The sequence below is a fragment of the Dendrobates tinctorius genome, unplaced genomic scaffold (assembly GCF_039654945.1).
Source record: "Dendrobates tinctorius isolate UK_male_01 unplaced genomic scaffold, ASM3965494v1 ptg000003l, whole genome shotgun sequence".
NCBI classification, from domain to species: domain Eukaryota; kingdom Metazoa; phylum Chordata; class Amphibia; order Anura; family Dendrobatidae; genus Dendrobates; species Dendrobates tinctorius.
The window spans coordinates 70289399-70316398 of NW_027361671.1; the positions used below are offsets into that span (position 1 = coordinate 70289399).

General features: G+C 41.5%; 1 protein-coding gene across 1 annotated transcript in view; it reads left to right on the forward strand.

The window, feature by feature from the left end:
* The window catches only part of PRDM6 (PR/SET domain 6), a 174929-nt gene that overhangs the window by 88361 nt on the left and 59568 nt on the right, over positions 1–27000 (forward strand). The window contains exon 4 of the mRNA XM_073577025.1: positions 26309–26436. Coding sequence (XP_073433126.1) covers positions 26309–26436 — 128 coding nt within the window. The remainder of the gene's footprint in view (positions 1–26308; positions 26437–27000) is intronic.

Consider the following 27000-nt stretch of genomic DNA (forward strand, 5'->3'; position numbering starts at 1 on the left):
TACACAGTTGGAGAGAGAAAATTATGTTATATTCTCCCTGCAGCTGCTCACTTTCACCCATAGATGCAGGAAGGTGTAAGAGCTCGCTCACACAAGCTATGATTCTCTCTTCTGAGAGAATTGGATCGATTCTGGTAATGACACTCGGCTCAAACTCTGATCTGAGTTTGATCAGAGTGTCATTTTTCTGTGATTCAATTCCCTTGCATGAGAGAATCGTATCACAGGTGTGGAGACGATGGAGAACCTAATTTCTCCATCTTCATCATTGTCTATGTCAGCGTAAATCGGACTGCACTTTGATGACATCCGAGTAGAGTACGATGTTTCACATGCATCCATAGACGTGTAGGGTGCATGTGATAAAATTTGAGGAGCCGCTCGTGGCATGCTGAGATTTTTTTCTCATGCCAAATAGATGTGGCAGATCCAAGTGCTATCACACTATTCATATTGGTCCAAGTGCTATCCGATAAAACGTCAGATAGTACTCGGCTGTGTTATACACTCATGTGAGGGAGTCCTAACAGTCACTACACAGTTATCACTCCTCCTGCACTTTGACTGACAGCCTACCCCACAGTGTATGTGTTCATGGTTGCATTTTTTTTAGGATTACCACTATACCTGCAGGTAAATTAGTATTTTTGGAGGTGAAAAGTTACCTTTATAACTGATTTATGTTACCTAAGCCGATATATTGCACCAAACTTTCAGACTAGGTGAGAGTCCTGCCGATGTATCTGTCTCACAGGTGAGGGCTATCCTTCTTTGATAATTCTGTAAGAATCTTGTTCTGCTTACTATGCAGAATGCAATCCCTGGTAACAGAATTATTGCCCAAGTATGACAGCCTTTAACCATTGTGCTTACTTTCACGACATTGATATCAAATTATTTCACTTCCCACCATTGACCAGCGCTATTACAACTTTAATTTAGTACTTTCAGAAGCAAACATACCAGTTCATTTTTAACTACCGGAGCTGATTCCAGTCTCTGATCACAAGGAATGTTTTGACTAATAGTTTTAAATATTGAAATGGTATGTCATCTGAGACTCCGTAGGCAAGAAGTCACTTTGCCAAAGTATGGCGTGTCTGAGAATGGGGCTTTCTTATACGGGTGAGAGAAAGAATTCAGAAAACTTACAAAAACATAATAATTTAAAGAGAGGCATTCCATCATAGATATAAAACTCCAATCAATTCTGGAAAGAAGTAAAACCACAGGAGAATATTACTTCAATAAAACAAACATTTTCTGCAACTTTTGCTGATGTCTAGAAGAGAAGTTGTTCTCAGCCATTCTTTGTCGTCTGACTATAGCTCAGTCAGGTTGAGCGCAGGAAGCCGTTACTCTGCCATCACTTGTCAAACGCTCGCAATGTGCTTTGTCTGTTAAACGATCCCATGTTTATGTAACTGTTATGTTCCGAAAATATTCACATGGACTTTAGTACATTGTCTTCTGGTTCTCTGCAATCTATGCAAAGACTCCCAAATCTTGTATTATTCCAAGGCTGTGCTAGGCATAAACTGTGACTGAGTAGAGGAATGCCTTTTAGTTGGTGCCACAAATGCAATGAGTGCTATAGTGACTACAAAGCAGAAAAATGTGGGCAAGAATAGTACAGTGCGATCTTTATGGAGTTTGATATGTGATAATTTTGGAATCATGAGCATTTTTACTGTTCATATTTCTTTGTTTTTGGTTTACCTTGTGTCTCTCATTTCTGCACCGGGGTGTGTTACTGACATTGCATTGCTAACCAGGACTCTTCCATGGCTGCTACACATCCTATTCTAATAGGACAGGTACACAATACTTACCAGTCAAGCTCCAGACCTGCCGATACCTATCAGGAAATCCAACACATTAGTAACGCCTCTTATATTGGTGTCTCCCTTTAGTAGTGACACATTATTTGGCTTTTTTGAAAGATTGTTATGAATTCCAGTGGTTATTACTGTTTGCGTCTTTATGAATAACTTACAAACTCTGTATAATCTGACACTGCAAACATCTGTCCCCTGCTATAACTGATTTTAGTGGGTTGTCCACCACGTGAACAATATCTTTCACTGTAGCCAATTAGTGTTGAGTGAGAGACCTCGGATAAGTCGTGGAAATAGAGCACGTCTAAGATACTCTATGTTCGAGTCGCCGTGGCTGAATGTCTGGTTGTTAGGCAATCCCTGCATGTGTTGCGGCTGTCGAATAGCCGCGAGACATGCAGCCACTTTGCCTTGAACATAGTATTTGAGCACGCCAAATATACTATATTAACACACGAGCATGCTCGAATAGCACCTTATCCGAGCACACTTGCTCATCACTATAGCCAATGCAATGGGCTGCAGTGCTCAGGTTACATAACAATGTCACACAAACACCGTCAATCACAGTGTTGACATCACAGAAATGGCACCAGTCAGGGAGGTGAGTTTATGCAATTTTCATTTTACTCAGAGCACTGTTTCATTTGAAGGGAACCTGTCATGTTGGAAAACGCTATTTACCTCCAGATATCGGATTAATTTACAGGCAAATATTGTTAAAATCTTACCTGTCTGCCCCACTGGAGCAGTGGCTACAGGTAGAAAAGTATACTTATGTCCTCCCGGTAGCCAACTGCTTTCAGTCATAGAATCATGTTGGGAGCGGTGACAGTCACCACTCACTGTAAAGTAAGTGTGCTGTAATCACTTCCTAGAATTTTGATTGACAGCCTGCTCTGCACACATACACTGCACTCACACTGCAGAGCAGATGGCAAATAAATGAGCCGGGGAGTGGTTACTGCTGCTGCTTACGGAGCGGTGACTTTGACCACTCCATAAATGCCCTTATGACTGAAGCAGGGAGGATATAAGTTCATTTTCTCCCTATAGGTGTGCTTCAGGTGAGGCAGGCAGGCATTACTTTAATGCTATTTACCTCAAGAATAACCCTACATCTGCAGGTAAATATTGGTTTCTCAACATGACAGACTACCTTCATGAAGGAGTTGAGGACAACCCCTTCTCAATTACTATATTCCCTAGTGATGGGTAGTCTGGCTCTTTTTAGTCATCTGGATTGCTTCACTACTATTACCAAAGAGAGCTGGTTCTTCGGATACAACATGGATCCCTATTAGGCTGGTTTCACACTAGCGTTTTTTAGCGCAGCGCTTCGTGCGCATCCATGTGCATGCGTCCTGCGCCCCTATCTTTAACATGGGGGCGCATGGTCTAGCGTATGCACGCATTTGTATGCGTTTTCGTGCGCATGCTTTTTTTGCAGTGTGCGCTTAGGCACGCCGGACACAACCTGTTGCATTTTTGGTCCGTCCGACCTGTCTAAAAAAAACGCATGCGCATGCTTGTGCACGGAATGCAAAAAAAAATCACATTACAGTCTATGGCAACGCAGGCGTGCGCATGGACATGCGCACGCCTGCGTTGAAAATCGCATGCGTTTTAAGAGTTAACATGGCTTGAAACTGGTTAAATCGCATGCGCCTAAAAAAAGCAAGCGCATACAAAACGCATGATGCGTTTTTTGTATGCGATTCTATTGCGCACGAAGCGCAGTGCTAAAAAACGCTAGTGTGAAACTAGCCTTAGATATGTGTTCACCATTGGTGAACATATATTTAAGATGTAATTATCGCAATCGAAACTGGCGGGGTTTGGTTAAAATGGGCGGGGATTCACCCTCTGAAATTCATCATTTTACACCCAGTGAGAGCTATTTAGAGACTTTAGTGGCTCTCACTGGGATGCCGACTGCCATCGTTCCCCGTAGGGAGCTGGCTCTTTGTCTCCGATTGTTCGTGAATGACCCATTAATAGTATTCCCTCATATAAAATAAAAACAGCCTGTACTCACTACCGGTGCCGTTCCAACGGCCGATGATGGGCTGCTTCACTCTCATTTCCTCTGGACTTAACTGACATCAGGAGTACAAAACCAAACTATGAACTGGGATATAAACTGGTGTGCATGCAGCATGTAAGCGCACGTTCACACTAGCCACTAAACAGAAAAAAAGAAAGACAGAAACATAATGATTAAATACCCTGCAGTAAGTAAATAAATAGCATAGTGCATGAAAATAATATACGGTACTTAGTTAACATGTTTTTTGATTAAAAAAATAGGCAGAACACATCCCGCCTTGTCACGGCGATCGTAATTGGGACAATCCTAACTCTAATATCAAAAACCTTACTGGAGTTACAGGAGTGCATCAGGGAGCAGAAGCAACTCTCACTTCTTACGGATGTCAATTTTGGCCAAAGGAGGTGAGAGTAAAACAGCCCATTAGCAAACACTGATTGGCTGCAGGGCTCATGTGACATAGCGACATCAAGCAATCTCTAGTAGATCCAGCACCGACACCATTAGGACAACATCTGAGGTGAGTACAGACTGTTTGTATTTTACATAGGGGAATATAATAATTGAGAAGGTGTCAGAGTAGTGGACAACCACTTTAATATATGTTTGAAAGGTGTATAAAGTAGATGAAGAATACGACTGTAGGATTAGACTACACAATCTTTATTTATAGTTGGCTACCATGGATGCAAAAAAGCCTAATGGGAACCGTAGACATAAATTTAGCTGGATATTGTAAACCAAGATTTCAAATTGCCTTATCAATTAATTTTAGATACACTGGAGAAATACAATATGGTTTTGAAATTTGAAAAAAGCTTTGTCTAATGGCAGATGATGAGGCAGAACAACAAGCTTAGTAAGCCCCATCAATACACATGGAAGTCATATTCCAGATATCCAGATCCTAATATTTGATTCTCTATACATGACGGCAGGCTGTTCTCATCAGAGTATATGCTGAATAACCCTATCACATAACATACGATCTTTCTACGGGAGTCTAGATTTTCCTGCTTCAATCCTAAATGCAATCTATTGTCAGTATGAGGATTTTCCAACACGACCAGCCTGGTTTAAAGCTGGGTTTCTCACGAGGACTTGAGTAAACAGTTAGTTCAAACTAATCATGGAAATCTCTATCAGCTTGTATTTATGAAGTGAAACTTTCCAAGCAATAAAATTCCTGTCATAAGATTCATATACTGCTAGCAAAATACTACAGTTATTTCATATTTTTCTCATCTTCAAGAACCGTGAAAATCATAAGAACATTTTTCTTACAATCAGAATTTCTTTGGTTTTGTAACATTAAAATTGTTTGACTTTTCAGAATTAAAACAAATAGAATTTGTTTTGGTTGATCCATCACCATATTATGTGAGTCACGGTTAGGATTCTCACACTCCCTTATGCTGGCCTTATAATATACATTAGATACTATGAAAAGTCTGTATAACCTTATGATTTTGGTAGGATCAGCCAACCATATCATGTATATGGGGCCTCTTCCTAACTATTCCATAATAGCATTAGGTAAGAAGAAGACATTTTGGATTTTAAGAGGCTTGATGCTTTCTTATTATGTTAAATAAGCTGTTGCTGTTCATAGTGGAGTAGGGAGGAATTGTGTATGACCAGCCTACCTGGCTGGAGCACTCTTTCATTGAGAAAAGGATTAAATTTAGCTGTAGATTAGTATGGGTGTGTGCATGGCAAGATTTTATATATGTTGGTCACCTGTCCTGGCTCCAGTGTGATCCCAGTGCAGATTTTTGAGCTGCATGTCAGGGGTTAATGTCTGGAACTCAGTGCAGGTTTTGACCTGCACACCTGGGGTTAATGATTGTGGCCTCTCTTTCGTTCTGGGATAGCTTCTCAAACCCCTGGGAAGCTCCAATCCCTGTCAGTTATACTTTTGCCTTTGGCCGAGTGTGGTGACCTCTGTGTGCCTGTGCCTGTTCGTTGTTATAGCTTGGTTATATGGTTCTGACCTGGTGCTGTTCCCCGTTGTGAGTTTGCCTGTTGATTCTGTACTGCGCTACCCTCTCTGTGTATGACTCGTTGCCTGTGATCTGACTACTCTCTGCTCGTCCCTCTTGTATCTTGCAGCTATCTCTGTGTATGACTCATTGGCTACGTCCTGACTATCCTCCCTGTCTATGCCCCTTGGTAACTTTGTCTCGCAGTTACCCTGCTAGGAGTTCTCTTGCAGCTTCTAACTCTCTGGAGTTTAGGCCATGCCCCAGCAGTCATGTGCTTCAGGTCCTGCGGCTCTGAAGTATGCATCTACTCGACTGCTGCCAGCTCCACAGGTATCTATGAGCACAGTTCGCTTTACTCGCTGCAGAAGCTTAGTTTGGAACACCAAGCTCTGGCCCAGTCCCAACTTCGGGTTGAGGACTCAGTTCAGGGGGTGCTTTCCGCAGGCTTTCAGCAGGTGGGGAATAGAGATGTCATTTTAGTCCCACCAAAATACCCGGTTAAATTGCCAGATACGTTTGCTGGTAACAAAGATGAATTCAGAGCATTTAAGGAGGGCTGTAAGCTCTTTTTCTCTTTGAGACCCCGCTCCTCTAGGGATGAGAAACAGAGGGTGGGGGTGGTTATGTCCCTGCTTAGGGGGTCCCCACAAGCCTGGGCATTTTCGCTTTCCTCTTCTGCCCCGGAGAGAATGTCTGTGGATGCGTTTTTTGAAGCCATAGGGCTTATTTATGATGAGCATAATAGAGTGCATTTGGCTGAGGACAAGGTGATGAGTGTCTGTCAGGGGGAGCACTCAGGCGAGTGGTTCTGTACTGAATTCAGACGTTGTGCAGCCGAGATTTCTTGGAGTGGTGCTGCCCTTTGGGGGCTGTTCCGTAGAGGCCTGTGTGAATGTCTGAAGGATTCCTTGGCACTCCATCCTCCTACTGACTTCCTGGAGGATGCCATGACCCAAGCGGTTCGCATGGATCGCAGGCTACGGGCTAGAGGCATTATGCAACGGGAAACACCATTATTCTTCAGTGGAGATGAGACCCGGACTCTTCCTGTGGCTATGGAGGTGAGCACTGTCACCTGTGAGGAAAAGGAAAGAAGACGCCGCCGGGAGAAGCAGTTGTGCTTCTACTGTGGGGAATCTGGACACTGGAAGAAGGACTGCCCCTCCTGTCCGTCATCCTCCAAGATGGCAGGAAACGACTAGGTCTGGGTAGTAGTCGAGGAGGCTACCCAGACCTTCAGGTACAATTTTCCTCACATGCAAAAATGGTGCTGCAGGTAGAACTGGAACTTGGTAATGGTCCGGTTCAGACTACTTTTGTTGACTGTAGTTTTGCTGTGAACCTGATTGATACCAAAATTATGACTCATAATAAGATAGGGACAGTCAGGCTTCAGGATCCTGTTAAACTTGTGGAAAAACTAAGTTGTCTTGTGCTAGATAACTTGACTGCAGGACTGGTACTGGGGATGCCTTGGCTTCAATGCCATAATCCTACCATTGATTGGGTTACAGGGGAGATCACTCAATGGGGATGCAAGGATAAATGTGGCAACCTGGGACACCTTGTTAACGCTGTTAAATCCATATCTGTGTCATCTGTCGGTCTAGAAGTTATTCCGGAGTACCTGAAGGATTTCGAAGATGTTTTTTCCGAAAGTGAGGCTGAGGCGCTGCCACCACATAGACCATACCAATTTGCCATTGATTTAGTACCTGGAGCCAAGTTACCTAAGGCTCGATTGTTCAATTTGTCTGGGCCTGACCGCCAAGCCATGAAGGAGTACATAGCTGAGAGTCTCCGCAAAGGGCATATCAGGCCTTCTGTGTCACCTGTGGCAGCAGGTTTCTTCTTTGTGAAGAAGAAAGATGGTGGTTTGCGGCCGTGCCTCGACTTTCTGGAATGGAACAAGATAATGGTTAGGAACACTTACCCGCTTCCCCTCATCCCAGACTTATGTAACCAGTTAGCTGGGGCCCAATGGTTCTCCAAGTTAGATCTCCGGGGGGCCTACAATCTGATAAGGTTTCGGGAAGGGGACAAGTGGAAAACTGAGTTCCTCACATCAGAAGGACTCTTTGAAAACCTGGTAATGCAGTTTGGGTTAACTAATGTGCCCGCTATTTTCCAGAATTTCATCAATGTGGTGTTTTCTGACCTGATAGGCCATTTTGTTCTTATTTATTTGGATGACATTTTGGTGTATTCTCCGGACAGCCAATCTCACTTGCAACATCTACAGACAGTTCTCCAGAGACTCAGGGAGAACCAATTGTTCGCTAAATTGGAAAAATGTTCGTTTTTTGTACAGGAACTGTCTTTGTTGGGGTTGATTGTGTCCTGTGAGGGGTTTCGTATGGATCCTAAGAAGGTGCTGGCGATCGCTGACTGGGTTCAGCCTCAAGATCTCAAGGGGCTCCAGCGCTTCTTAGGATTTGCGAACTATTATCGGAGATTCATTAAAGATTTCTCACAAGTGGTTAAACAACTCATGGATCTTACACAGAAGGGCGCAGATGTAAAAAATTGGTCTGTACTCGCTAAGGAGTCCTTCTCAGCTATTAAGAAATGTTTCATGTCCACCCCGGTGTTGGTCCAACCAGACCCGTCCAAACCAATCACTATGGAGGTGGTTGCTTCTGAAGTAGGGTTGGGGGCAGTGCTGTCCCAGGGTCCGGCCACCCTTACCCATCTCGGACCCTGTGCCTTCTTCTCCAAGAAGTTTTCTTCAGCCTAGAGAAACTATGATGTAGGCAATAGAGAACTTCTTGCGGTCAAGCTGGCGTTTGAGGAATGGAGGCACTTTTTGGAAGGGGCGGCCCACCCTATCATGGTTGTCACGGATCACAAAAATTTGGCATACCTTGAATCTGCTAAGAGGCTTACTCCTAGACAAGCCCGTTGGTCACTTTTTTTTCACGATTTCAGTTCTCCATTACTTTTCGACCGGGGTCCAAAAATGTTAAAGCAGATGCCCTGTTTAGAAGTTTTGACCCGCTGTCTCCCCCCGAGCAGCCATCCTCCATTCTTCCCCCAGGGGAGGTAGTGGCGGGGGTCTCATCTGAGTTGGCACAAGAAATTCTAAGGGCTCAGGCCCTAGCTCCGGCAACCAGGCCAGGGGATAAATTGTTTGTTCCAGATTTATTGTCTAGACTTCTGCAGGAGTTTCATGAGTCTAGGCTGAGTGCTCATCCAGGTATCACGGCCACTAGAGAGGCAGTAGCAAGCTGTTTTTGGTGGCCTTCAGTAAGGTCCGATGTCCAGAAATTTGTCTCTGCTTGTGGTGTGTGTGCCCGTTCCAAAAGCTCGCATAACCGGCCGGCTGGGGAACTTATACCTTTACCGGTTCCTGATAGGTCATGGACTCATCTTTCCATGGATTTTATTACCGGCCTTCCACCTTCCAGGGGCAAACCGTGATCTGGGTGGTGGTGAATAGGTTTTCTAAACAGGCCCATTTCATTCCCCTGGCAGCATTACCCTCAGCAGAAACATTGTCAAGATTGTTTGTGCAGCATGTGGTCTGATTGCATGGGGTACCCCTGAATGTGGTGTCTGACAGAGTTGTACAGTTTGTGGCCAAATCTTGGAGGGCATTCTGTATGAAGTTGGGCATCTCACTCTCCTTCTCGTCGGCATGTCACCCGGAGAGTAATGGTCAGACAGAGCGCACCAATCAATCCCTGGAACAAATTCTTGGGTGTCTGACCTCCGCCAGACAGGAGGATTGATATGATTCGTTACCGTTGGCAGAATTCGCTTTTAACAACTGAGTGAGTCAGTCCACCATTCCTGATTAACTATGGGTTTAATCCTCATTTTGGGGAGCTTTCACAGGTGGATTCCGGTTGTCCAGGGGTAGAGGGGTCCATTCAACGGTTAAAAAACCTCTGGGCTGAAGTCCAGCGTAATATCTCTCGGGCCCAGGGGAGGTACAAATATTTTGCTGACAAAAAGAGAGCCTCGGGAGACATGTTTCAGGTGGGAGAGAAGGTTTGGCTTTCCACACGTAACATCAACTTAAAGGTACCATCAGCTAAGTTGGGACCAAAGTTCATTGGTTCGTACGAGATTATGGAGATAGTCAACCCAGTGGCATATAGGTTGTGTCTCCCCACCTCCTTAAAAATATCCAATGTGTTCCATAAATCTCTGTTGAAATCCGTAGGGTCTGTCAAAGAGGACTCCGAGCCTGTTGTTCCTCCAGTGCTGGTGGAGGGTCAATTGGAGTATGAGGTCGGACATATTGTGGACTCTCGGCGGGAGCGCCGCTCTTTGCAGTACCTGGTCCACTGGAAGGGATATGGACCAGAGGAGCGCTCATGGGTCCCTGCTTGCTCTGTACATGCAGATCGCCTGGTTCGGGCTTTCCATGCCAAGTACCCGGGGAAGCCTGGGGGTCCAGAGGCCCCCCGTTTGACCAGTGCCAATCTGTTTACCCCCTGCTGCAGCCAGTGTGCACCCTTACCATCATCTCACTTGGCCTGTTAAGGTTGATATGGTAGCCTTCTCCCACCTGACTATTTAGTTTGGAATGCGCACTGCTTTCATGTGTGTAGCTATAGCTAGCCACCGATCTACCCGAGCTCTATTATTGTGCCAGCTGAAACATTCTACTCTTCCATGGCGCTGCCACAAACTCGTCTCTGCTACTCAGTGCACTTGACAGACAACTTATCACTGTTGTGACTGAATTCACAGGAACACTTGGCTCAGATTCTCCAAGATGCCTCACTGCTGACTCAACTCTGCTCTTCCATGGTGGTGTCAGCAGTGTCCCTACATTCGGCTCTGCCGCTCCAAGATACGTAACTGCCAACCCAGCTTTGCTGTTATTGGGTGCTGCGTACACACTCAGTTCTGCTACTCCAAGTGACCTTTCTGGTGCTGACTGTATTAGAGCTGCTATTTTTAGGTGTCTATCCATATCCCCTACTCTGATGATCATTACACCATCCAGCATTTCTACCTTCACTGATACTCTTCCCAAGAATCATATTCAGCTCTTCTGGTCCTTGCAGTTCATGTGCTATCTATTCATATCCAGCTGCACTGCATCAATTCTTCCAGTACTTGCTGCTCACCTGATATATGGCTTAGAAAACCTACCTAATCAGGTGAGCCCATAACAATAAACTATGGCCACATGAAAATTTTTTTTATCCCATAATGATTAAATATTGGACACCACATTGTTAAGGTATATGATATGATAAGCATTAAAAAGCAGCACCATGGACTCAGAAACTGAATCATGGTATGACTGATTGTAGCTTACAGATATATTTAGACAGCAACACAAGTTTGGTATTTTAGCTGTTTACTAAAATATATTATTAAAGATATTGTTATATAATCAATATGAGCTTAACGTGCAGACTCTCAGCTTTAATTTGAGGGTATTCACATCCTAACTGAAGTAAGGATTTAAGAATTACAGCTATTCAATATGTAGCTGCCTCTTTTTCAAGGGACCAAAGATGATTGGATAGTTATCTCAAAAGCTTTTTAGTGAGCTGCATGAGCTATTCCCTCATGAATCCATCATCAATTATGCATGTAAAAATTCTGTAATTGATTCCAGGTGTGGCACTTACATTTGGAAGCTGTTGCTGTCAACCTACAACATGCGGCCAATTAAGCTTTCAAAGGACGTGAAAAAGACCATCATGCAGTAAGGTTGATTGTGCAATTCTTCACAGTGCAGATGGACAATGACCCAAAACATACTGCAAAAGCCACCTAGGAGTTTTTCAACGCAAAGAAGTGGATTATTTGGCAATGGCCGAGTGGATTATTTGGCAATGGCCGAGTCAATCACCAAATCTCAATCAAATTGAGCATGTATTTTATGACATAAGCATCACAGAGCAGGAAACCCAGCGTTTGGTGATGTCCATGGCTTACAAGCTTCAGGCAGTCATTGCCTGCAAAGGATTCTGTACAAAGTATTAAAGATGAACATTTTATTTATCGCAAAATTAATTTGCCCAATTACTTTTAACAATGGTTGTAATTCCTAAACGTTTCTAAGGATATTTTTGTTCAACCCCTTTAATTAAACCTGAAAGTCTTGACTACAATTGCACCTTAGTTGTTTCATTTTAAATAAATAAAAAAGGGTGGCGTGGCACAAAGAGCCCAACTTGGCCACTGTCCAAATATTTCTTATCCCAACTGTATTTCTGTTTTCAAAAGAGAGCATTGTATAACATATCTAAAATATATTAGGACTACCTCTGAGCTAATAGAAACTGTGTGATCATTTCATCAGTACTATAGCATTTTGTATAACCGTGGTGAATCACTGGAGACCCTGGGCCACAATTTGCAGCTGAGTGTTCTCCTATTGCCCATGGCTCATTTCTTCTATGTGCACTCTCTATCACACTTAATAGAAGATGCAAAAACAAACAAGCATACTTACCTGACTGCTTCCTTATTTTGCATAGATTATAAAGGAGAGTGGCCATATAAGCCTGGCCACCCTTTTCCTTCAGCTATATAACCTTTGGGTCACTGGCATGACATATTGTTCTTTGCGGTTCTCTAGTGCCATAAATATCCAGGACACAACTAGTTAAAATAATGTGTACCATGATTTAATTTATCTGAAGTAAGCAGGACAGGTCTAGGACTAATAGTTGTGTAATTGACTGGTGCTTCTATTCTTAATTGCAGCTTAATAATGTGTAGTCAGAACTATAACTCCAGTATTTATTGCACACTGTTTTTCTAAGAGAAATGCTGCTCAGATAGGTGTACATCACAGTATGGGAGATGGCGACTTTCCAATCCCTTGAAAAATGGCAGGCATGTCAGACTTAACAGCTGGACGGAGAAATATTTCACTTTAATTTGGAAGAATAAAATTGTCTTCCCAGCAGGTCTTTCTTAAATGAGTGTAACATCAAAGAAGGCTGGTCTCACCAGTCAACTTCATCTGGCTCCAGAAAGAAGCTAGATGGCTGAACTATCCCAACCACATTTTTTTCCTCTGCATTTTTCTTTTTTTCTTGCAAGTAAAAAGTGTAACATTTAGAGACATGTTTTAACCCCAGACTACAGCCAGATAACAGAAAGTTAATCCTCAGTCATTTACATCTGTCAAATGAAGACCACCAGAATGAGTGAGTGACCACTTTGTACACATGGTCTCTGTCAATCTCAAAGATAAGTTAGATTCAATGTACATGTTTAGCCAGATAGGAAAAGCTCGTAACTGTCAGAAAACACTGTGAAGTAGAATATAGCTACAATAAGATCAAAATAACACATTATTTTGTGCTTTTACCTTCATAATCAAAGTTTAGGAGAGCACAAAAAGAAGTTTGAATGCCTTATTTCCAAGCCTGTATAGAGTCATAGGCATGATATCACAGGCCACCCACAATGAGTGTCCTCTTGAATTGCATTTAAAGCTACTGTAATTAAATATTTGTCAGCTGTATCAGGATAACTTCTAACATTTATTTCATGTATAAAAAATAAATATGATGCAATGAGTCAAGGAGTTACAGTCATATGTAAAAGTTTGGGCACCCCTATTAATGTTAACCTTTTTTCTTTATAACAATTTTGGTTTTTGCAACAGCTATTTCAGTTTCATATATCTAATAACTGATGGACTCAGTTATATTTCTGGATTCAAATGAGGTTTATTGTACTAACAGAAAATGTGCAATCTGCATTTAAACAAAATTTGACCGGTGCAAAAGTATGGGCACCCTTATCATTTTCTTGATTTGAACACTCCTAACTACTTTTTACTGACTTCCTGAAGCACTAAATTGGTTTTGTAACCTCATTGAGCTTTGAACTTCATAGCCAGGTGTATCAAATCATGAGAAAAGGTATTTAAGGTGGCCATTTGCAAGTAGTTCTCCTATTTGATTCTCCTATGAAGAGTGGCATCATGGGCTCCTCAAAACAGCTCTCAAATGATCTGAAAACAAAGATTATTCAACATAGCTTTTCAGGGGAAGGATACAAAAAGTTGTCTCAGAGATTTAACCTGTCAGTTTCCACTGTGAGGAACATAGTAAGGAAATGGAAGAACACAGGTACAGTTCTTGTTAAGCCCAGAAGTGGCAGGCCAAGAAAAATATCAGAAAGGCAGAGAAGAATGGTGAGAACAGTCAAGGACAATCCACAGACCACCTCCAAAGACCTGCAGCATCATCTTGCTGCAGATGGTGTCACTGTGCATCGGTCAACAATACAGCGCACTTTGCACAAGGAGAAGCTGTGTGGGAGAGTGATGTGAAAGAAGCCGTTTCTGCAAGCACGCCACAAACAGAGTCGCCTGAGGTATGCAAAAGCACATTTGGACAAGCCAGCAACATTTTGGAAGAAGGTCCTGTGGACTGATGAAACAAAGATTGAGTTGTTTGGTCATACAAAAAGGCGTTATGCATGTGCTGTATTGTTGACCGATGCACAGTGACACCATCTGCAGCAAGATGATGCTGCAGGTCTTTGGAGGTGGTCTGTGGATTGTCCTTGACTGTTCTCACCATTCTTCTTCTCTGCCTTTCTGATATTTTTCTTGGCCTGCCACTTCTGAGCTTAACAAGAACTGTACCTGTGTTCTTCCATTTCCTTACTATGTTCCTCACAGTGGAAACTGACAGGTTAAATCTCTGAGAAAACTTTTTGTATCCTTCCCCTGAGAAGCTATGTTGAATAATCTTTGTTTTCAGATAATTTGAGAGTTGTTTTGAGGAGCCCATGATGCCACTCTTCATAGGAGAATCAAATAGGAGAACTACTTGCAAGTGGCCACTTTAAATACCTTTTCTCATGATTTGATACACCTGGCTATGAAGTTCAAAGCTCAATGAGGTTACAAAACCAATTTAGTGCTTCAGGAAGTCAGTAAAAAGTAGTTAGGAGTGTTCAAATCAAGAAAATGATAAGGGTGCCCATACTTTTGCACCGGTCAAATTTTGTTTAAATGCAGATTGCACATTTTCTGTTAGTACAATAAACCTCATTTGAATCCAGAAATATAACTGAGTCCATCAGTTATTAGATATATGAAACTGAAATAGCTCATGCAAAAACCAAAATTGTTATAAAGAAAAAAGGTTAACAGTAATAGGGGTGCCCAAACTTTTACATATGGCTGTATTAAAAGCTAAAATCCCAGACAAAAAAATTCAGGTTTAGCTGTAGTTTATATCCCAATCCCCAACCTATGCCATACCCATAGGGGTCCAAGAAGCTGAAATAAGCTAATTCTTTGCAGGATTTGTGCACTTGATGGCTGCTTTTGTATTTGTATTGCACTAAGGGAACAACAAGGTCACCAGTGGTTTTTTATATCAGAAAAAAAAAATCTTTTACGTCTAAACTTTTTTTTTTATAAATAGATATAGTCCTATGCAGAAGATTTAGGAAGTTGTGGAAAACATTTTTGTAAAGAAAGAATGCTTCAAAAATAGAAGTTTTAATAGTTTGTTTTCAGCTAACAAAATACAAAATGAATGAACTAAAGAAATCAGATCAATATTTAGTGTCGCCGCCCTTCGCCTTCAACACGGCATCAATTCTTCTAGGTACACTTGCACCAGTCAGGGAGTTTGTAAGATTATAGTCAGGTATATCCTTAACCAATTATGCCAATGAGGTAATATGATCATCATTTTCACAGTTGGTGAGCACAGTTGGTTTGATAGGTGAGTATGTGTTATTTTTTGATTTATCACCACCCTGGGACAATTAGCACATTCCCGAAACGGAGAGAATAGCTACTTTTGAGGACCTGATTTTTTTTTACTATGAAGAACCCGGCAATCAAATGTTAGTTGCCAGTAAGGGATTAATTTATTTACACATGCAACCCATTGATATTTTTTTTAGCTGTGAGAAAAAATTATAGAGCAGAGCTAGGCAGTGAATAGTTTTTATACAATGCTTACTACTGACAGCATGTACCTAGATTGTAACACAGTACGAACATGCACTAAACATCAGCTCATGGCTTGTGGGTTGAAGATTCACAACTTTCACGGACATTTGCCTGGATCCACAGACTTCTGGACCCTTCTGAAATCCTGTAAGACTTAATGATAGTTCCACCATGGTTTAAAAGAATGTATAAAAAAAAAACACAGTAGCTCATTAACTGGACAACATGTTTTGGCAGGTTATGCTTAATTATTTGTGGCCAACCACCATGTAAACTGGTTCATGGGCTCCTGTACTTCTTTCACTTTTTCTACGTTTTTAATAGATTGTAATAGATGTATGAAACTATTGTTGTTATTATTGTATTAGAATGGTTGCCAAAATATGTTAATTTAGTAAGATTCCTTCATCAGATGAGAGACAAAAAAGACAGACATCTTGGAAATATTCTGCAGATCATGGAATATCTTTCCAAATTGCTCCTATAGTTAAGATAATAACAAACTCCAAAACTAATTTTAGACGGTTTCCAATCAGGGATTAGTATATATAAATATATACCCAAACATCAAAGTACTACACTTATATTTACAAAGTGGTCAGTAACTCCAACATAAGAAGCTAGCTTTGGTTATCCTCTAGAAGATCCTTGTCAAAAACTGCGATGATAATACACATGCATGCTGAAAATTGACTATTGTTGATTTACCAGTATATGAGTCTTACAATATAACAGTTCTCGCCATTGAAGTTATTAGATATAGTTTTATTGCAGTTTAGTTGAGTTTGTTGAAGTATTAGAAGTTCAAAATAATACCCACAAAATATCCTAAGTAATTTAAATGAAACATTCAACTATCACGGTCTTCCATGGTCAGATTTTCTCAGGAAGTACCCCACAAATTAATATTTTGTCATAGCTTAATTATTTAGGTTTTTTTTGCAGATTTTTAGAGAAGGGTATTCTGAAATAATCTTGTTTTAAGACTCATTTGAAGTGATCAATATATGTTACGAGTCATTTGTTTCCAATCTATCGTATCAATAATTGGTTGGAGGAAATGAAAAAAAAAAGGTTGAAATGAAAAAAAGAGTAATGATTGGTAAATGTTGCTTCTGGGCTCATTTACTTTTACTCTGACATTGTTGCATAGCACACAAATCTTGCTAGACATCAGTGACGCTGATTGTACATTTCCTATGCACCGACTAAGAGGATCATTGGGATAAAAAAAAACCCACTAGATCATTTGAGATGACTTTTTAACCCACAAACTGTGTAGATGGGGCTTTAGAAATAAAGTAATAGTCAGCTGAAAGTTTATCTACTCTTGACCCTCGCTCCCATACTTATTCAGCTGATTAAAATGTGTATTACTCCTGAGAGAAGGTGTATAACTACCCAAAATCCAAAGTAAAGCTTTTTGTTGAAGATAAAATTTTATTGTCTTTAAAATATCCAACATGGCTGCTCCTTACCGCTGATCGCTGGAAGAAACCTCTGGACATTTCTTTGGTCGCTGGTCTCCTGCTGGCCAGCACGCATTGCTGTGTGTGACAGGCGGGAGACCAGCGATCAGCTGTAAAAAATAATAAAAAAAATAAAAAATATAGTTATTCTCACCTTCCGACGTCCTGTTCAATCATCTTGCCTCTCTCCACGCTCCGGCCCCAGTGATCCTTTGCATGAATGACCGTGAGATGTCACGGTCTCGAGGGATAACAAAGTCTCGCGGTCATTCATGCAAAGGATCACTGGGACCGGAGGGTGGAGAGAGGCCGGATGGCTGAACAGGACGTCAGAAGGTGAGAATAACTATATTTTTTATTTTTTTTATTATTTTTTACAGCGATGGCCAGCGATGCCGCACGCTCGACATCGCTGTGCTGATCGCTGGTGAAGCTGTCTGTGTGACAGCTCACCAGCGATCACATAGCGACTTACCAGCGATCCTGACACCTTGATATCGCTGTCGGGATCGCTGGTAAGTCGCTTAGTGTGACGGGGCCTTTAGAATGAATAACCAAACTGACTACCCTAAATAGTAGTATTTGACGTTGGTGGCATTATACCCCAGATCTTACGTCTATAATGCTCTCTAATGCTACTACTAAATGCTGGAGACATGTAAGTGTGAAAACTAATCTGCATGCTTGGTGATATTGTATTAATATTTGCTCAGTTTTGTCACCCTTCATTCAGGAGAAAGTTTCTATTCGCTGTCCAAACCTTGTATCTTAAGATACTGGTCTAGGTGAAGTAGCTTGTTAGAAGCCTTCTTGGTGCCTAGCACTTGGGTTACTTGTCCTTGTTGTCTCGTTTCCCAGCCGTGCACTTAAATTCACCTCAAGAGAACCCGGATTTAGCATTGATAACTTTAGTTTCCTACAGTTTGTCAAGTGAAAACATAACTATAGTTTTCTACACTTTGATGTTCACTAGATTATAAATAGCTAAGAATTGGCTGGGTAGAAATATTGTAGACATGACAGAGTTGATTAACTCTATCCTTTAGAATTACTTAATGGAACTGATCATTGCTCATAAGACTGAGAGTTGTCAAAATGTATTTGATTATGGACAAAATTGTCCAAATTATTGCAATGTTCCTGGAAATAGGAGGGATCTGTACTTGAGCAAAATGACTTCCTAAAAGGGTTATCCAAGACTTTTATTATATATGGTATGGTGCTAAGAACTAACAGACAGGAGGTAACTGCCAATTACCTGACTGTTCTGCTAAGGGACGGTCCCTACCAGCTCAGCCAGTGATTCCACTGCTTCACTTCATCTCTTGTTAACAGCACAGCTCTTCCTCTTCTGCTTTGTTCTGTCGATGGGATATCACTGCCGATGTCACTCTGATTGACTGCCAGCTTCCTGCAGTTAGGCAGCCTGACATTGGCAGACATGCCCCATCAACAGGGTAGAGTTCAAGACAAGATGTTTCTCTTTCGATATGATGTTAGCCGCTGAATCATTGGCAAGAGGAGTCTATGACCGCTCTTAGCTGGCAAAGATCAGTGCCGGCAGAACAGGCAAGTAGATAGCAACAACCCACCCGTTAGGGTATGTGCACACGTATGCAGAAAATTCCTGACTGAAAACTGGACTCTTTCCCAGAAAACGCATGTTTTTTTCCCGCGCATTTTCTGCGCATTTTTTGTGCAAAAAAACACAAGGTTTTTATGCATTTTTTTCCGGAGCGTCCCCAGTCTCATAGAAAATAGCAAGAAATGCGGAATTTTTCGCGAAATTAATGAGCATGCTGCGTTTTTTACCGCGATGCGTTTTTTTTGCGGAAAAAAGCGCATCAATTTGCGCAAAAAGCGCAGAATTCATTAAAATGAATGGGATGCTTCTTTTAAGCGTTTTTTAAGCATTTTATTTGGTAAAAACGCTTAAAAAAACGCGAAATAAACGCTTACGTGTGCACATACCCTTAGTCCTTAACCCACGTGCAAATTTACAAAATTCCTGGATAACCCTTTAAGCTTGGGAATAGGTGAAATTAATATAATATAGAAAATAATAAAGAGAAGGGAGTATGTTGATATATGATTTTTATTCCCAGGCCCAAACCACGTCCATGTCCAATAGACATCATCTCAAATTTCAACAGCTATCCAATGAGCAGTAGTGTAAACTATCTTTGTATTGTGTAAGGTGTCAACCACTGTGGTCTCAATTATTATTTTTTTTATTAGGAATCTATAGGAATCTAAAAGAAGAATAAAACCAGATTATCCAGAATCCCCATATTTAGCAATTAACTAATGACACATTCTAGTATCTTTGACAAATGAGACATAAATGTTATAATTGTTGATGCCAAACTTTAAACGCCACATTGTAATTTAATGTAATAATACTGTGTGTAAAAAAATAATTTGCTACATTCCCTGGACTGTCTTTGATTACTTTACCATGACTTGGGGTTAGTTGTACCACATATATCATAACACAGATTAACTGGCAAAAAAAAGTTGAGATTCAGATTATGGCTGAGCTAAACCTCATAAATACCCTCATTATTGAAAAGTCAATGTTATGATAACGTATAATTGAATGTATGTGTGGTGTCGCTGATCCAAGGAGAATTTTGAAAGAATATTTACAATATATATGAACCTTTGCTATATGATATGAGGGCACATATGATACCACCCATACACTGATAGTTCAAAGGAACATTTGTTGAATTTCAATGCATTACTAAAGGAAATCTTGGAAAGCATCATCGTCAAGTTTATGCTATATTTCAAGTCTTTGCCCTACCCTATATATCCTTTGAAAGTATGTTCTTTCAATATAATAACTGGTCACTTGATGGTAAGGCTAGTCATTTTCAGTAGGATCCAGCTACACAATGCTGTTATTCAGGCATCAGCAAGGCCAATTATACTGTAGACATTACTGACCAAATGATATGGCCGAGAATTGATATTGCAGTAAGCTGCAAAACAAAGAATCTGTTCACTTTGGCAGGATCAGACAACATTCCGATCCGTCATAATGAAATTGCGAAGGAGATAAATCTCTGCTGGAAGTGCCTCTCGCCATCGTATCCCCTTCATATTGCATGCTTGTAGTGGAGGCATAAGAAATATCTAATGGCTGACCAAGCACTTGTATGGTCACTATGTGTATGACCAGAAGATACTGAACATGCCTTTCACTATATAATTAGGTGAACGATTCTTCTTGCAAAGAGTGCCAAGCGAGTGTAAGGAGACTTATAGGCTAAGCAGTGTTCCTCTGGGAATTGAAATATACAAATAAGCTCTTTAGAAGGAAAAGGACTTTATTTAGGATGCCACTTATTGGATGTAGCAATCCAAAAGATGACACTGAAGATAGAGTCCTCTTCCTTCTGAAGAGGCAATTTGTATATTATATAATTAGGTAATCCTGATTATTGTATTATGGGACACAATAGCCCAAGATGTGACCTTACATCTAATTTTAGCCAAGAATATTATACTAATACTATTTTTGTTCATCTGGTAACCTACCTGTACCAGATATTGTAATTGCCCTGAGTGGTTCAACCATAACTCTCAAGCAGCAACTTGCTGTAATATTTGACACAGAACTTTCCTGTATTCCCTATATTATTATTATTATTATTGTTATTTATTTATATAGCACCATTAATTCCATGGTGCTGTACATGAAAAGGGGGGTTACATACAAAGTTATAGATATCGTTAACAGTAAACAAATTTACAGTGACAGACTGGTACAGAGGGGAGAGGACCCTGTCCTTGCGGACTTACATTCTACGGGATAATGGGGAAGAGACAGAAAGTCGGGGGTGCAGCAGCCTGGTGGTGATGAGGAGGCAGCTTGGCCGGTGGTTAGGCAGCAGAATGATTATTGCAGGCTGCAAGCTTTCCTGAAGAGATGGGCTTTCAGATTCCATTTGAATGGTCTGAGGGTGGTGGATAATCGGACGTGTTGAGGCATGGAATTCCAGAGGATAGGGGATATTTGGGAGAAATCTTGGAGGTGGTTGTGTGAGGAATAGTGTTGAGCATTCCGATACCGCAAGTATCGGGTATCGGCCGATACTTGCTGTATCGGAATTCCGATACCGACTTCCGATATTTTTTCAATATCGGAATTCGGCATCGGAATCGGAAGTTCAGTTGATTGACGGCCTGACGTCATCATGATGCGCGGTGTGTGCGCATCATGATGCGCCGTCATTTCGGGCCTTCCGGGGGTCTCTGCCGGCCTGCCGGGGGGCTGTGCCGGCCTGCCGGGGGGCTGTGTGGACTGCCCGGGGTCTGTACCGGCCTGCCGGGGGGCTGTGCCGGCCTGCCGGTGGTCTGTGCACCCTGTGGGGGTCTGTACCGGCCTGCCGGGGGGCTGTGCCGGCCTGCCGGGGGGCTGTGCTGATGTCCGGGGGTCTGTGCAAGCATCGTCCGATGGGACTACAAGTCCCATCGGGCGATGCCTGCTACCATGACAGTGATTGACACATTAGCCAATGATGGGACAGTAGTAGTCCCATCATCCGGCTAATGTGTTAAATGTTAAAAAAAAAAAAAAAAAAAATACTACATACATACTACATGCATGCTACATACATACTACATGCATGCTACATACATACTACATATATACTACATACATACTACATACATGCTACATACATACTGCATGCTACATACATACTACATACATACATACTACATACATACTACATATATACTACATACATACTACATACATGCTACATACATGCTGCATGCTACATACATACTACATACATACTACATGCATGCTACATACATACTACATATATACTACATACATACTACATACATGCTACATACATACTGCATGCTACATACATACTACATACATACTACATGCATGCTACATACATACTACATATATAATACATACTACATACATACTACATGCTACATACATACCACATATATACTACATACATACAATACATTCATACAATACATACATAGACATACAGTACATATAACATAGAGTAACATACTTACCAATACTTGTCACATTGTTCCCCGAAGCCATTGTCTATTCCGGGATAAATATTAACATAACAAACCACAAAAATACTCACCCACGATCCGAAGCAGTCCACGAGTGTGTCCCACGACGATCTTGGGTAGAGAACTGCAGCATCAGATGATGCTGCCGTTCTCTACGGGCTGCAGGAATCCAATGACGGAAGGTAGGTATCCTTCCGCACTGTATTCCTCCGCCACTTAAAAAAAAAAAGTCCCTAGTCTCACTTTATGCCATTGCTGTGTGGGAATTTCCCACACAGCAATGGCATAAAGTGAGACTAGGGACTTTTTTTTTTTTTAAGTGGCGGAGGAATACAGTGCGGAAGGATACCTACCTTCCGTCATTGGATTCCTGCAGCCCGTAGAGAACGGCAGCATCATCTGATGCTGCCGTTCTCTACCCAAGATCGTCGTGGGACACACTCGTGGACTGCTTCGGATCGTGGGTGAGTATTTTTGTGGTTTGTTATGTTAATATTTATCCCGGAATAGACAATGGCTTCGGGGAACAATGTGACAAGTATTGGTAAGTATGTTACTCTATGTTATATGTACTGTATGTCTATGTATGTATTGTATGAATGTATTGTATGTATGTAGTATATATGTGGTATGCATGTAGTATGTATGTAGTATGTATGTAGCATGCATGTAGTATGTATGTAGTATGTATGTAGTATGTATGTAGTATATATGTAGTATGTAGTATGAATGTAGTATATATGTAGTATGTATGTAGCATGTAGTATGTAGCATGCATGTAGTATATATGTAGTATGTATGTAGCATGTAGTATGTATGTAGCATGCATGTAGTATATATGTAGTATGTATGTAGCATGTAGTATGTATGTAGCATGCATGTAGTATATATGTAGTATGTAGCATGTAGTATGTATGTAGCATGCATGTAGTATGTAGCATGTAGTATGTATGTAGCATGCATGTAGTATATATGTAGTATGTATGTAGTATGTATGTAGCATGCATGTAGTATATATGTAGTATGTAGCATGTAGTATGTATGTAGCATGCATGTAGTATGTAGCATGTAGTATGTATGTAGCATGCATGTAGTATATATGTGTTATGTATGTAGCATGTAGCATGCATGTAGCATGCATGTAGTATATATGTGGTATGTATGTAGCATGCAGTATGTATGTAGCATGCATGTAGTATATATGTAGTATGTATGTTGCATGTAGTATTTATGTAGTATGAATGTAGCATGTATGTAGTATGTAGTATGAATGTAGCATGTATGTAGTATGCATGTTGTATGTATGTAGCATGTAATTTTTTTTTTTTTTTTTTTTACATTTAACACATTAGCCGGATGATGGGACTACTACTGTCCCATCATTGGCTAATGTGTCAATCACTGTCATGGTAGCAGGCATCGCCCGATGGGACTTGTAGTCCCATCGGACGATGCCTGCACAGACCCCCGGAGCCTGCACAGACCACCGGCAGGCCGGCACAGCCCCCCGGCAGGCCGGCACAGCCCCCCGGAGCCTGCACAGACCACCGGCAGGCCGGCACAGACCACCGGAGCATGCACAGCCCCCCGGCAGGCCGGCACAGCCCCCCGGCAGGCCGGCACAGCCCCCCGGAGCCTGCACAGACCACCGGCAGGCCGGCACAGACCACCGGAGCCTGCACAGACCCCCTGGCAGGCCGGCACAGCCCCCCGAAAGGCCCGTACAGACCCCAGAGAGGCTGTACAAGGGCAGGAAAGGGTTTTTCTTATTCCGATACCGGAAGTCCCATAGACTTGAATGGGACTTCCGGTATCGGAATCGGCGATACCGATACTTTTTTTAAAGATCGGCCGATACCATCCGATACGATACTTTGAAGTATCGGACGGTATCGCTCAACTCTAGTGAGGAACGAATAAGTGTGGAGGAGAGTAGGAGGTCTTGGGAGGATTGAAGATTAAGTGAGGGAAGATATTGGGAGATTAGTTCAGAGATATAGGGAGGGGACAGCTTGTGTATGGCTTTGTGGGTCAGTGTTTGTAGTTTGAACTGGATTTGTTGGGAAATTGGGAGCCAGTGAAGGGATTTGCAGAGGGGAGATACAGGGGAGTAGCGAGGAGAGAGGTGGATTAGTTGGGCAGCAGAGTTGAGGACAGACTGAAGTGGTGCAAGAGAGTTAGCAGGGAGGCCACAGAGGAGAGTGTTGCAGTAGTCAAGGCGGGAGATGATGAGGGCATGTATAAGAGTTTTAGTAGATTGAGGGCTGAGGAAGGGAAGGATTCTGGAAAAATTGTTGGAGGCGACACGAGGTGGCAAGAGTTTGGACGTGTGGTTTGAAGGACAGGGCAGAGTCGAGAGTCTGAGGCAGCGGATTTCAGGTGCGGGAGAGAGCGTGATGCCGTTCACCATAATAGATAGATTGGGTAGGGAAGATATGTGAGATGGAGGAAAGATAATGAGTTCAGTTTTGTCTACATTGAGTTTTAGGAAGTGAGAGTTGAAGAAGGAGGATATGGCTGATAGACACACTCCAATCACTTGGTTGCTGATGTTACCTGCATCTTAGAAACATCTCCAGAATCTGACCTATTTTCACCTTTGAAACTGCAACATTTTTTACTATCGCTCTTATTCTTTCTTGCCTGGACTACTGCAACTCTCTACTGATCGGTCTCCCTCTTACCATACCTTCTCATTTCCAATCTGTCCTGAATGTGTCAGCCAGAGTCGTATTTCTGTCCAGCCCCTTCTTTGATGCCTCCACCATATGCCAGTCATTGCACTAGTTGCCCATCCACTACATAATACAATATAGACTTATCTATCTCATCTGCAATGTGCTCCACAGTTCTGCTCTACCTTACATCCCCTCCCTCATGTTTATCACCTTACACATGCTCTCCTTTCCGCAACTGATCTACTTCTTCCATAATCCAAACCTTGCAACTCCGTCTCCAAGACTTCTATCATGCTGCGCCAGTTTTCTGGAATGCACTATGCTGGACATCTGATTAATACCTAGCCCCTACATTTTTAAACGTGCTTTAAAAACTCATCTATTTAGACAAGCTTATCACTTCACTTCACCAATCTAGCTTCCCTTTTCCCTCGTTCTAAATTTTCTTCAGAATCTGCTCCCTTTTAGTCATCTGCCTCCTCACCCTCAAGCACCCAATAGCACTTGGTAACTGTAGTTAGACAAATACTAGCTGATGACCGGATCACGCAGCTTATTTGAAATTCCCTATTTATTATGATGATGGCTGGAGCATAGACGACAAACATTTATTACCTATTGGGTCCCTCCTATTTCCTTATAGATTATAAGCTTGTAAGCTGGACACTCACTCCTCCCGTAATTGCTGAGCTAAGCGTTAATCTGTAATGACTTTATTGTTTGAACATGTCCTCTCTTAATTGTAAAGTGCTTGGGAAAATGGTGGTGTTGTATAAATCAAATTATTACTGTATTATGATTATTACTATAAGTTATGCCTGGCATTGTCTTTGAAAAATGTACTGCATGTGGTAAAAATTTCTAGAGTTTCACATCAACGAGACCTCGCTAAGGAAATATTCTCCAATAGGGCATAAATGTTTCTGTCACCTAGGCAGCATTTTGGATCTCTTTGCCATCCATTCATGAATTCCTCCTTAACCCAAAGCTCTTGTCTGGCAGCTCATTGCATAACCAGAATGCCAAAATATTGTGTGGGAAGAAAAGGGACATCTGGGATGTTCTGTAAATCTGTTTAATATACCAAAGGTTGGACTGATAAGACAAGATAAATGTATACTTCATCACAAGGTGTTTCTCTCTTAAGTCAAATAACTCTCAAAATTCACACATAATCTGGTAACTATTGGCAGAGTACTAACTTCCTATAAATGATATATGGAGGCACAAGTGGCCTACTGGAAAATGAGTGTTGACCTAATGGAGATAAATCATGTATTGAATCCTAAACTTCTTCTTGTCTAGATATATGATCAAGATGGGACACTACAGCACTTTATCGATGGAGGAGAACCCAGTAAGTCAAGCTGGATGAGGTACGTCCGATGCGCCAGGCACTGCGGGGAACAGAATTTGACAGTTGTTCAGTACAGGTAATGCGCTCAAATTTCTGAATTACATTCAATTCAATAATTAATTTTCAGAATATAACATACTAGGAACACAGATGTGTTCACTTAGGATGGACGTAGGAATGAAAACAACGTATGTATTACACAGCATGTTTGCTAGACTTCAAAAAAACAGAAAAGCAGTTATAATAATGAGAGCTCATTCATTTTGGTGGAATTTAGTTAATCTCCCTTGTTTGCTAGTTATACTTAATTGGGATATGTTCAGCGAAAGATGTAAGGAGTTACTTTAAAGTAAGTGTCCCATCTCTGGGAAGTCGAACTTGTGTAATGCCCATTCAAATGATACCTTTAGAGGGAGAGTTCTCTTTCCTTTGGATTTCTGATAACCAAGGTGCCCTTCTCTGCTTATTTGCTTTTCTTTGAGGTTGGAGGATGTAAACTATTGAAGTGAAGCTTAAAACAATGGAATCAAGATATTTTCAGTATTGCTCTTATTGTCATGGGCCTTCAAACAGCATTATTTTAAGATATAACTAAATTGAAGTTAGTTTTAGCTACAGCTTGTTTTTCTTCATTATAGAG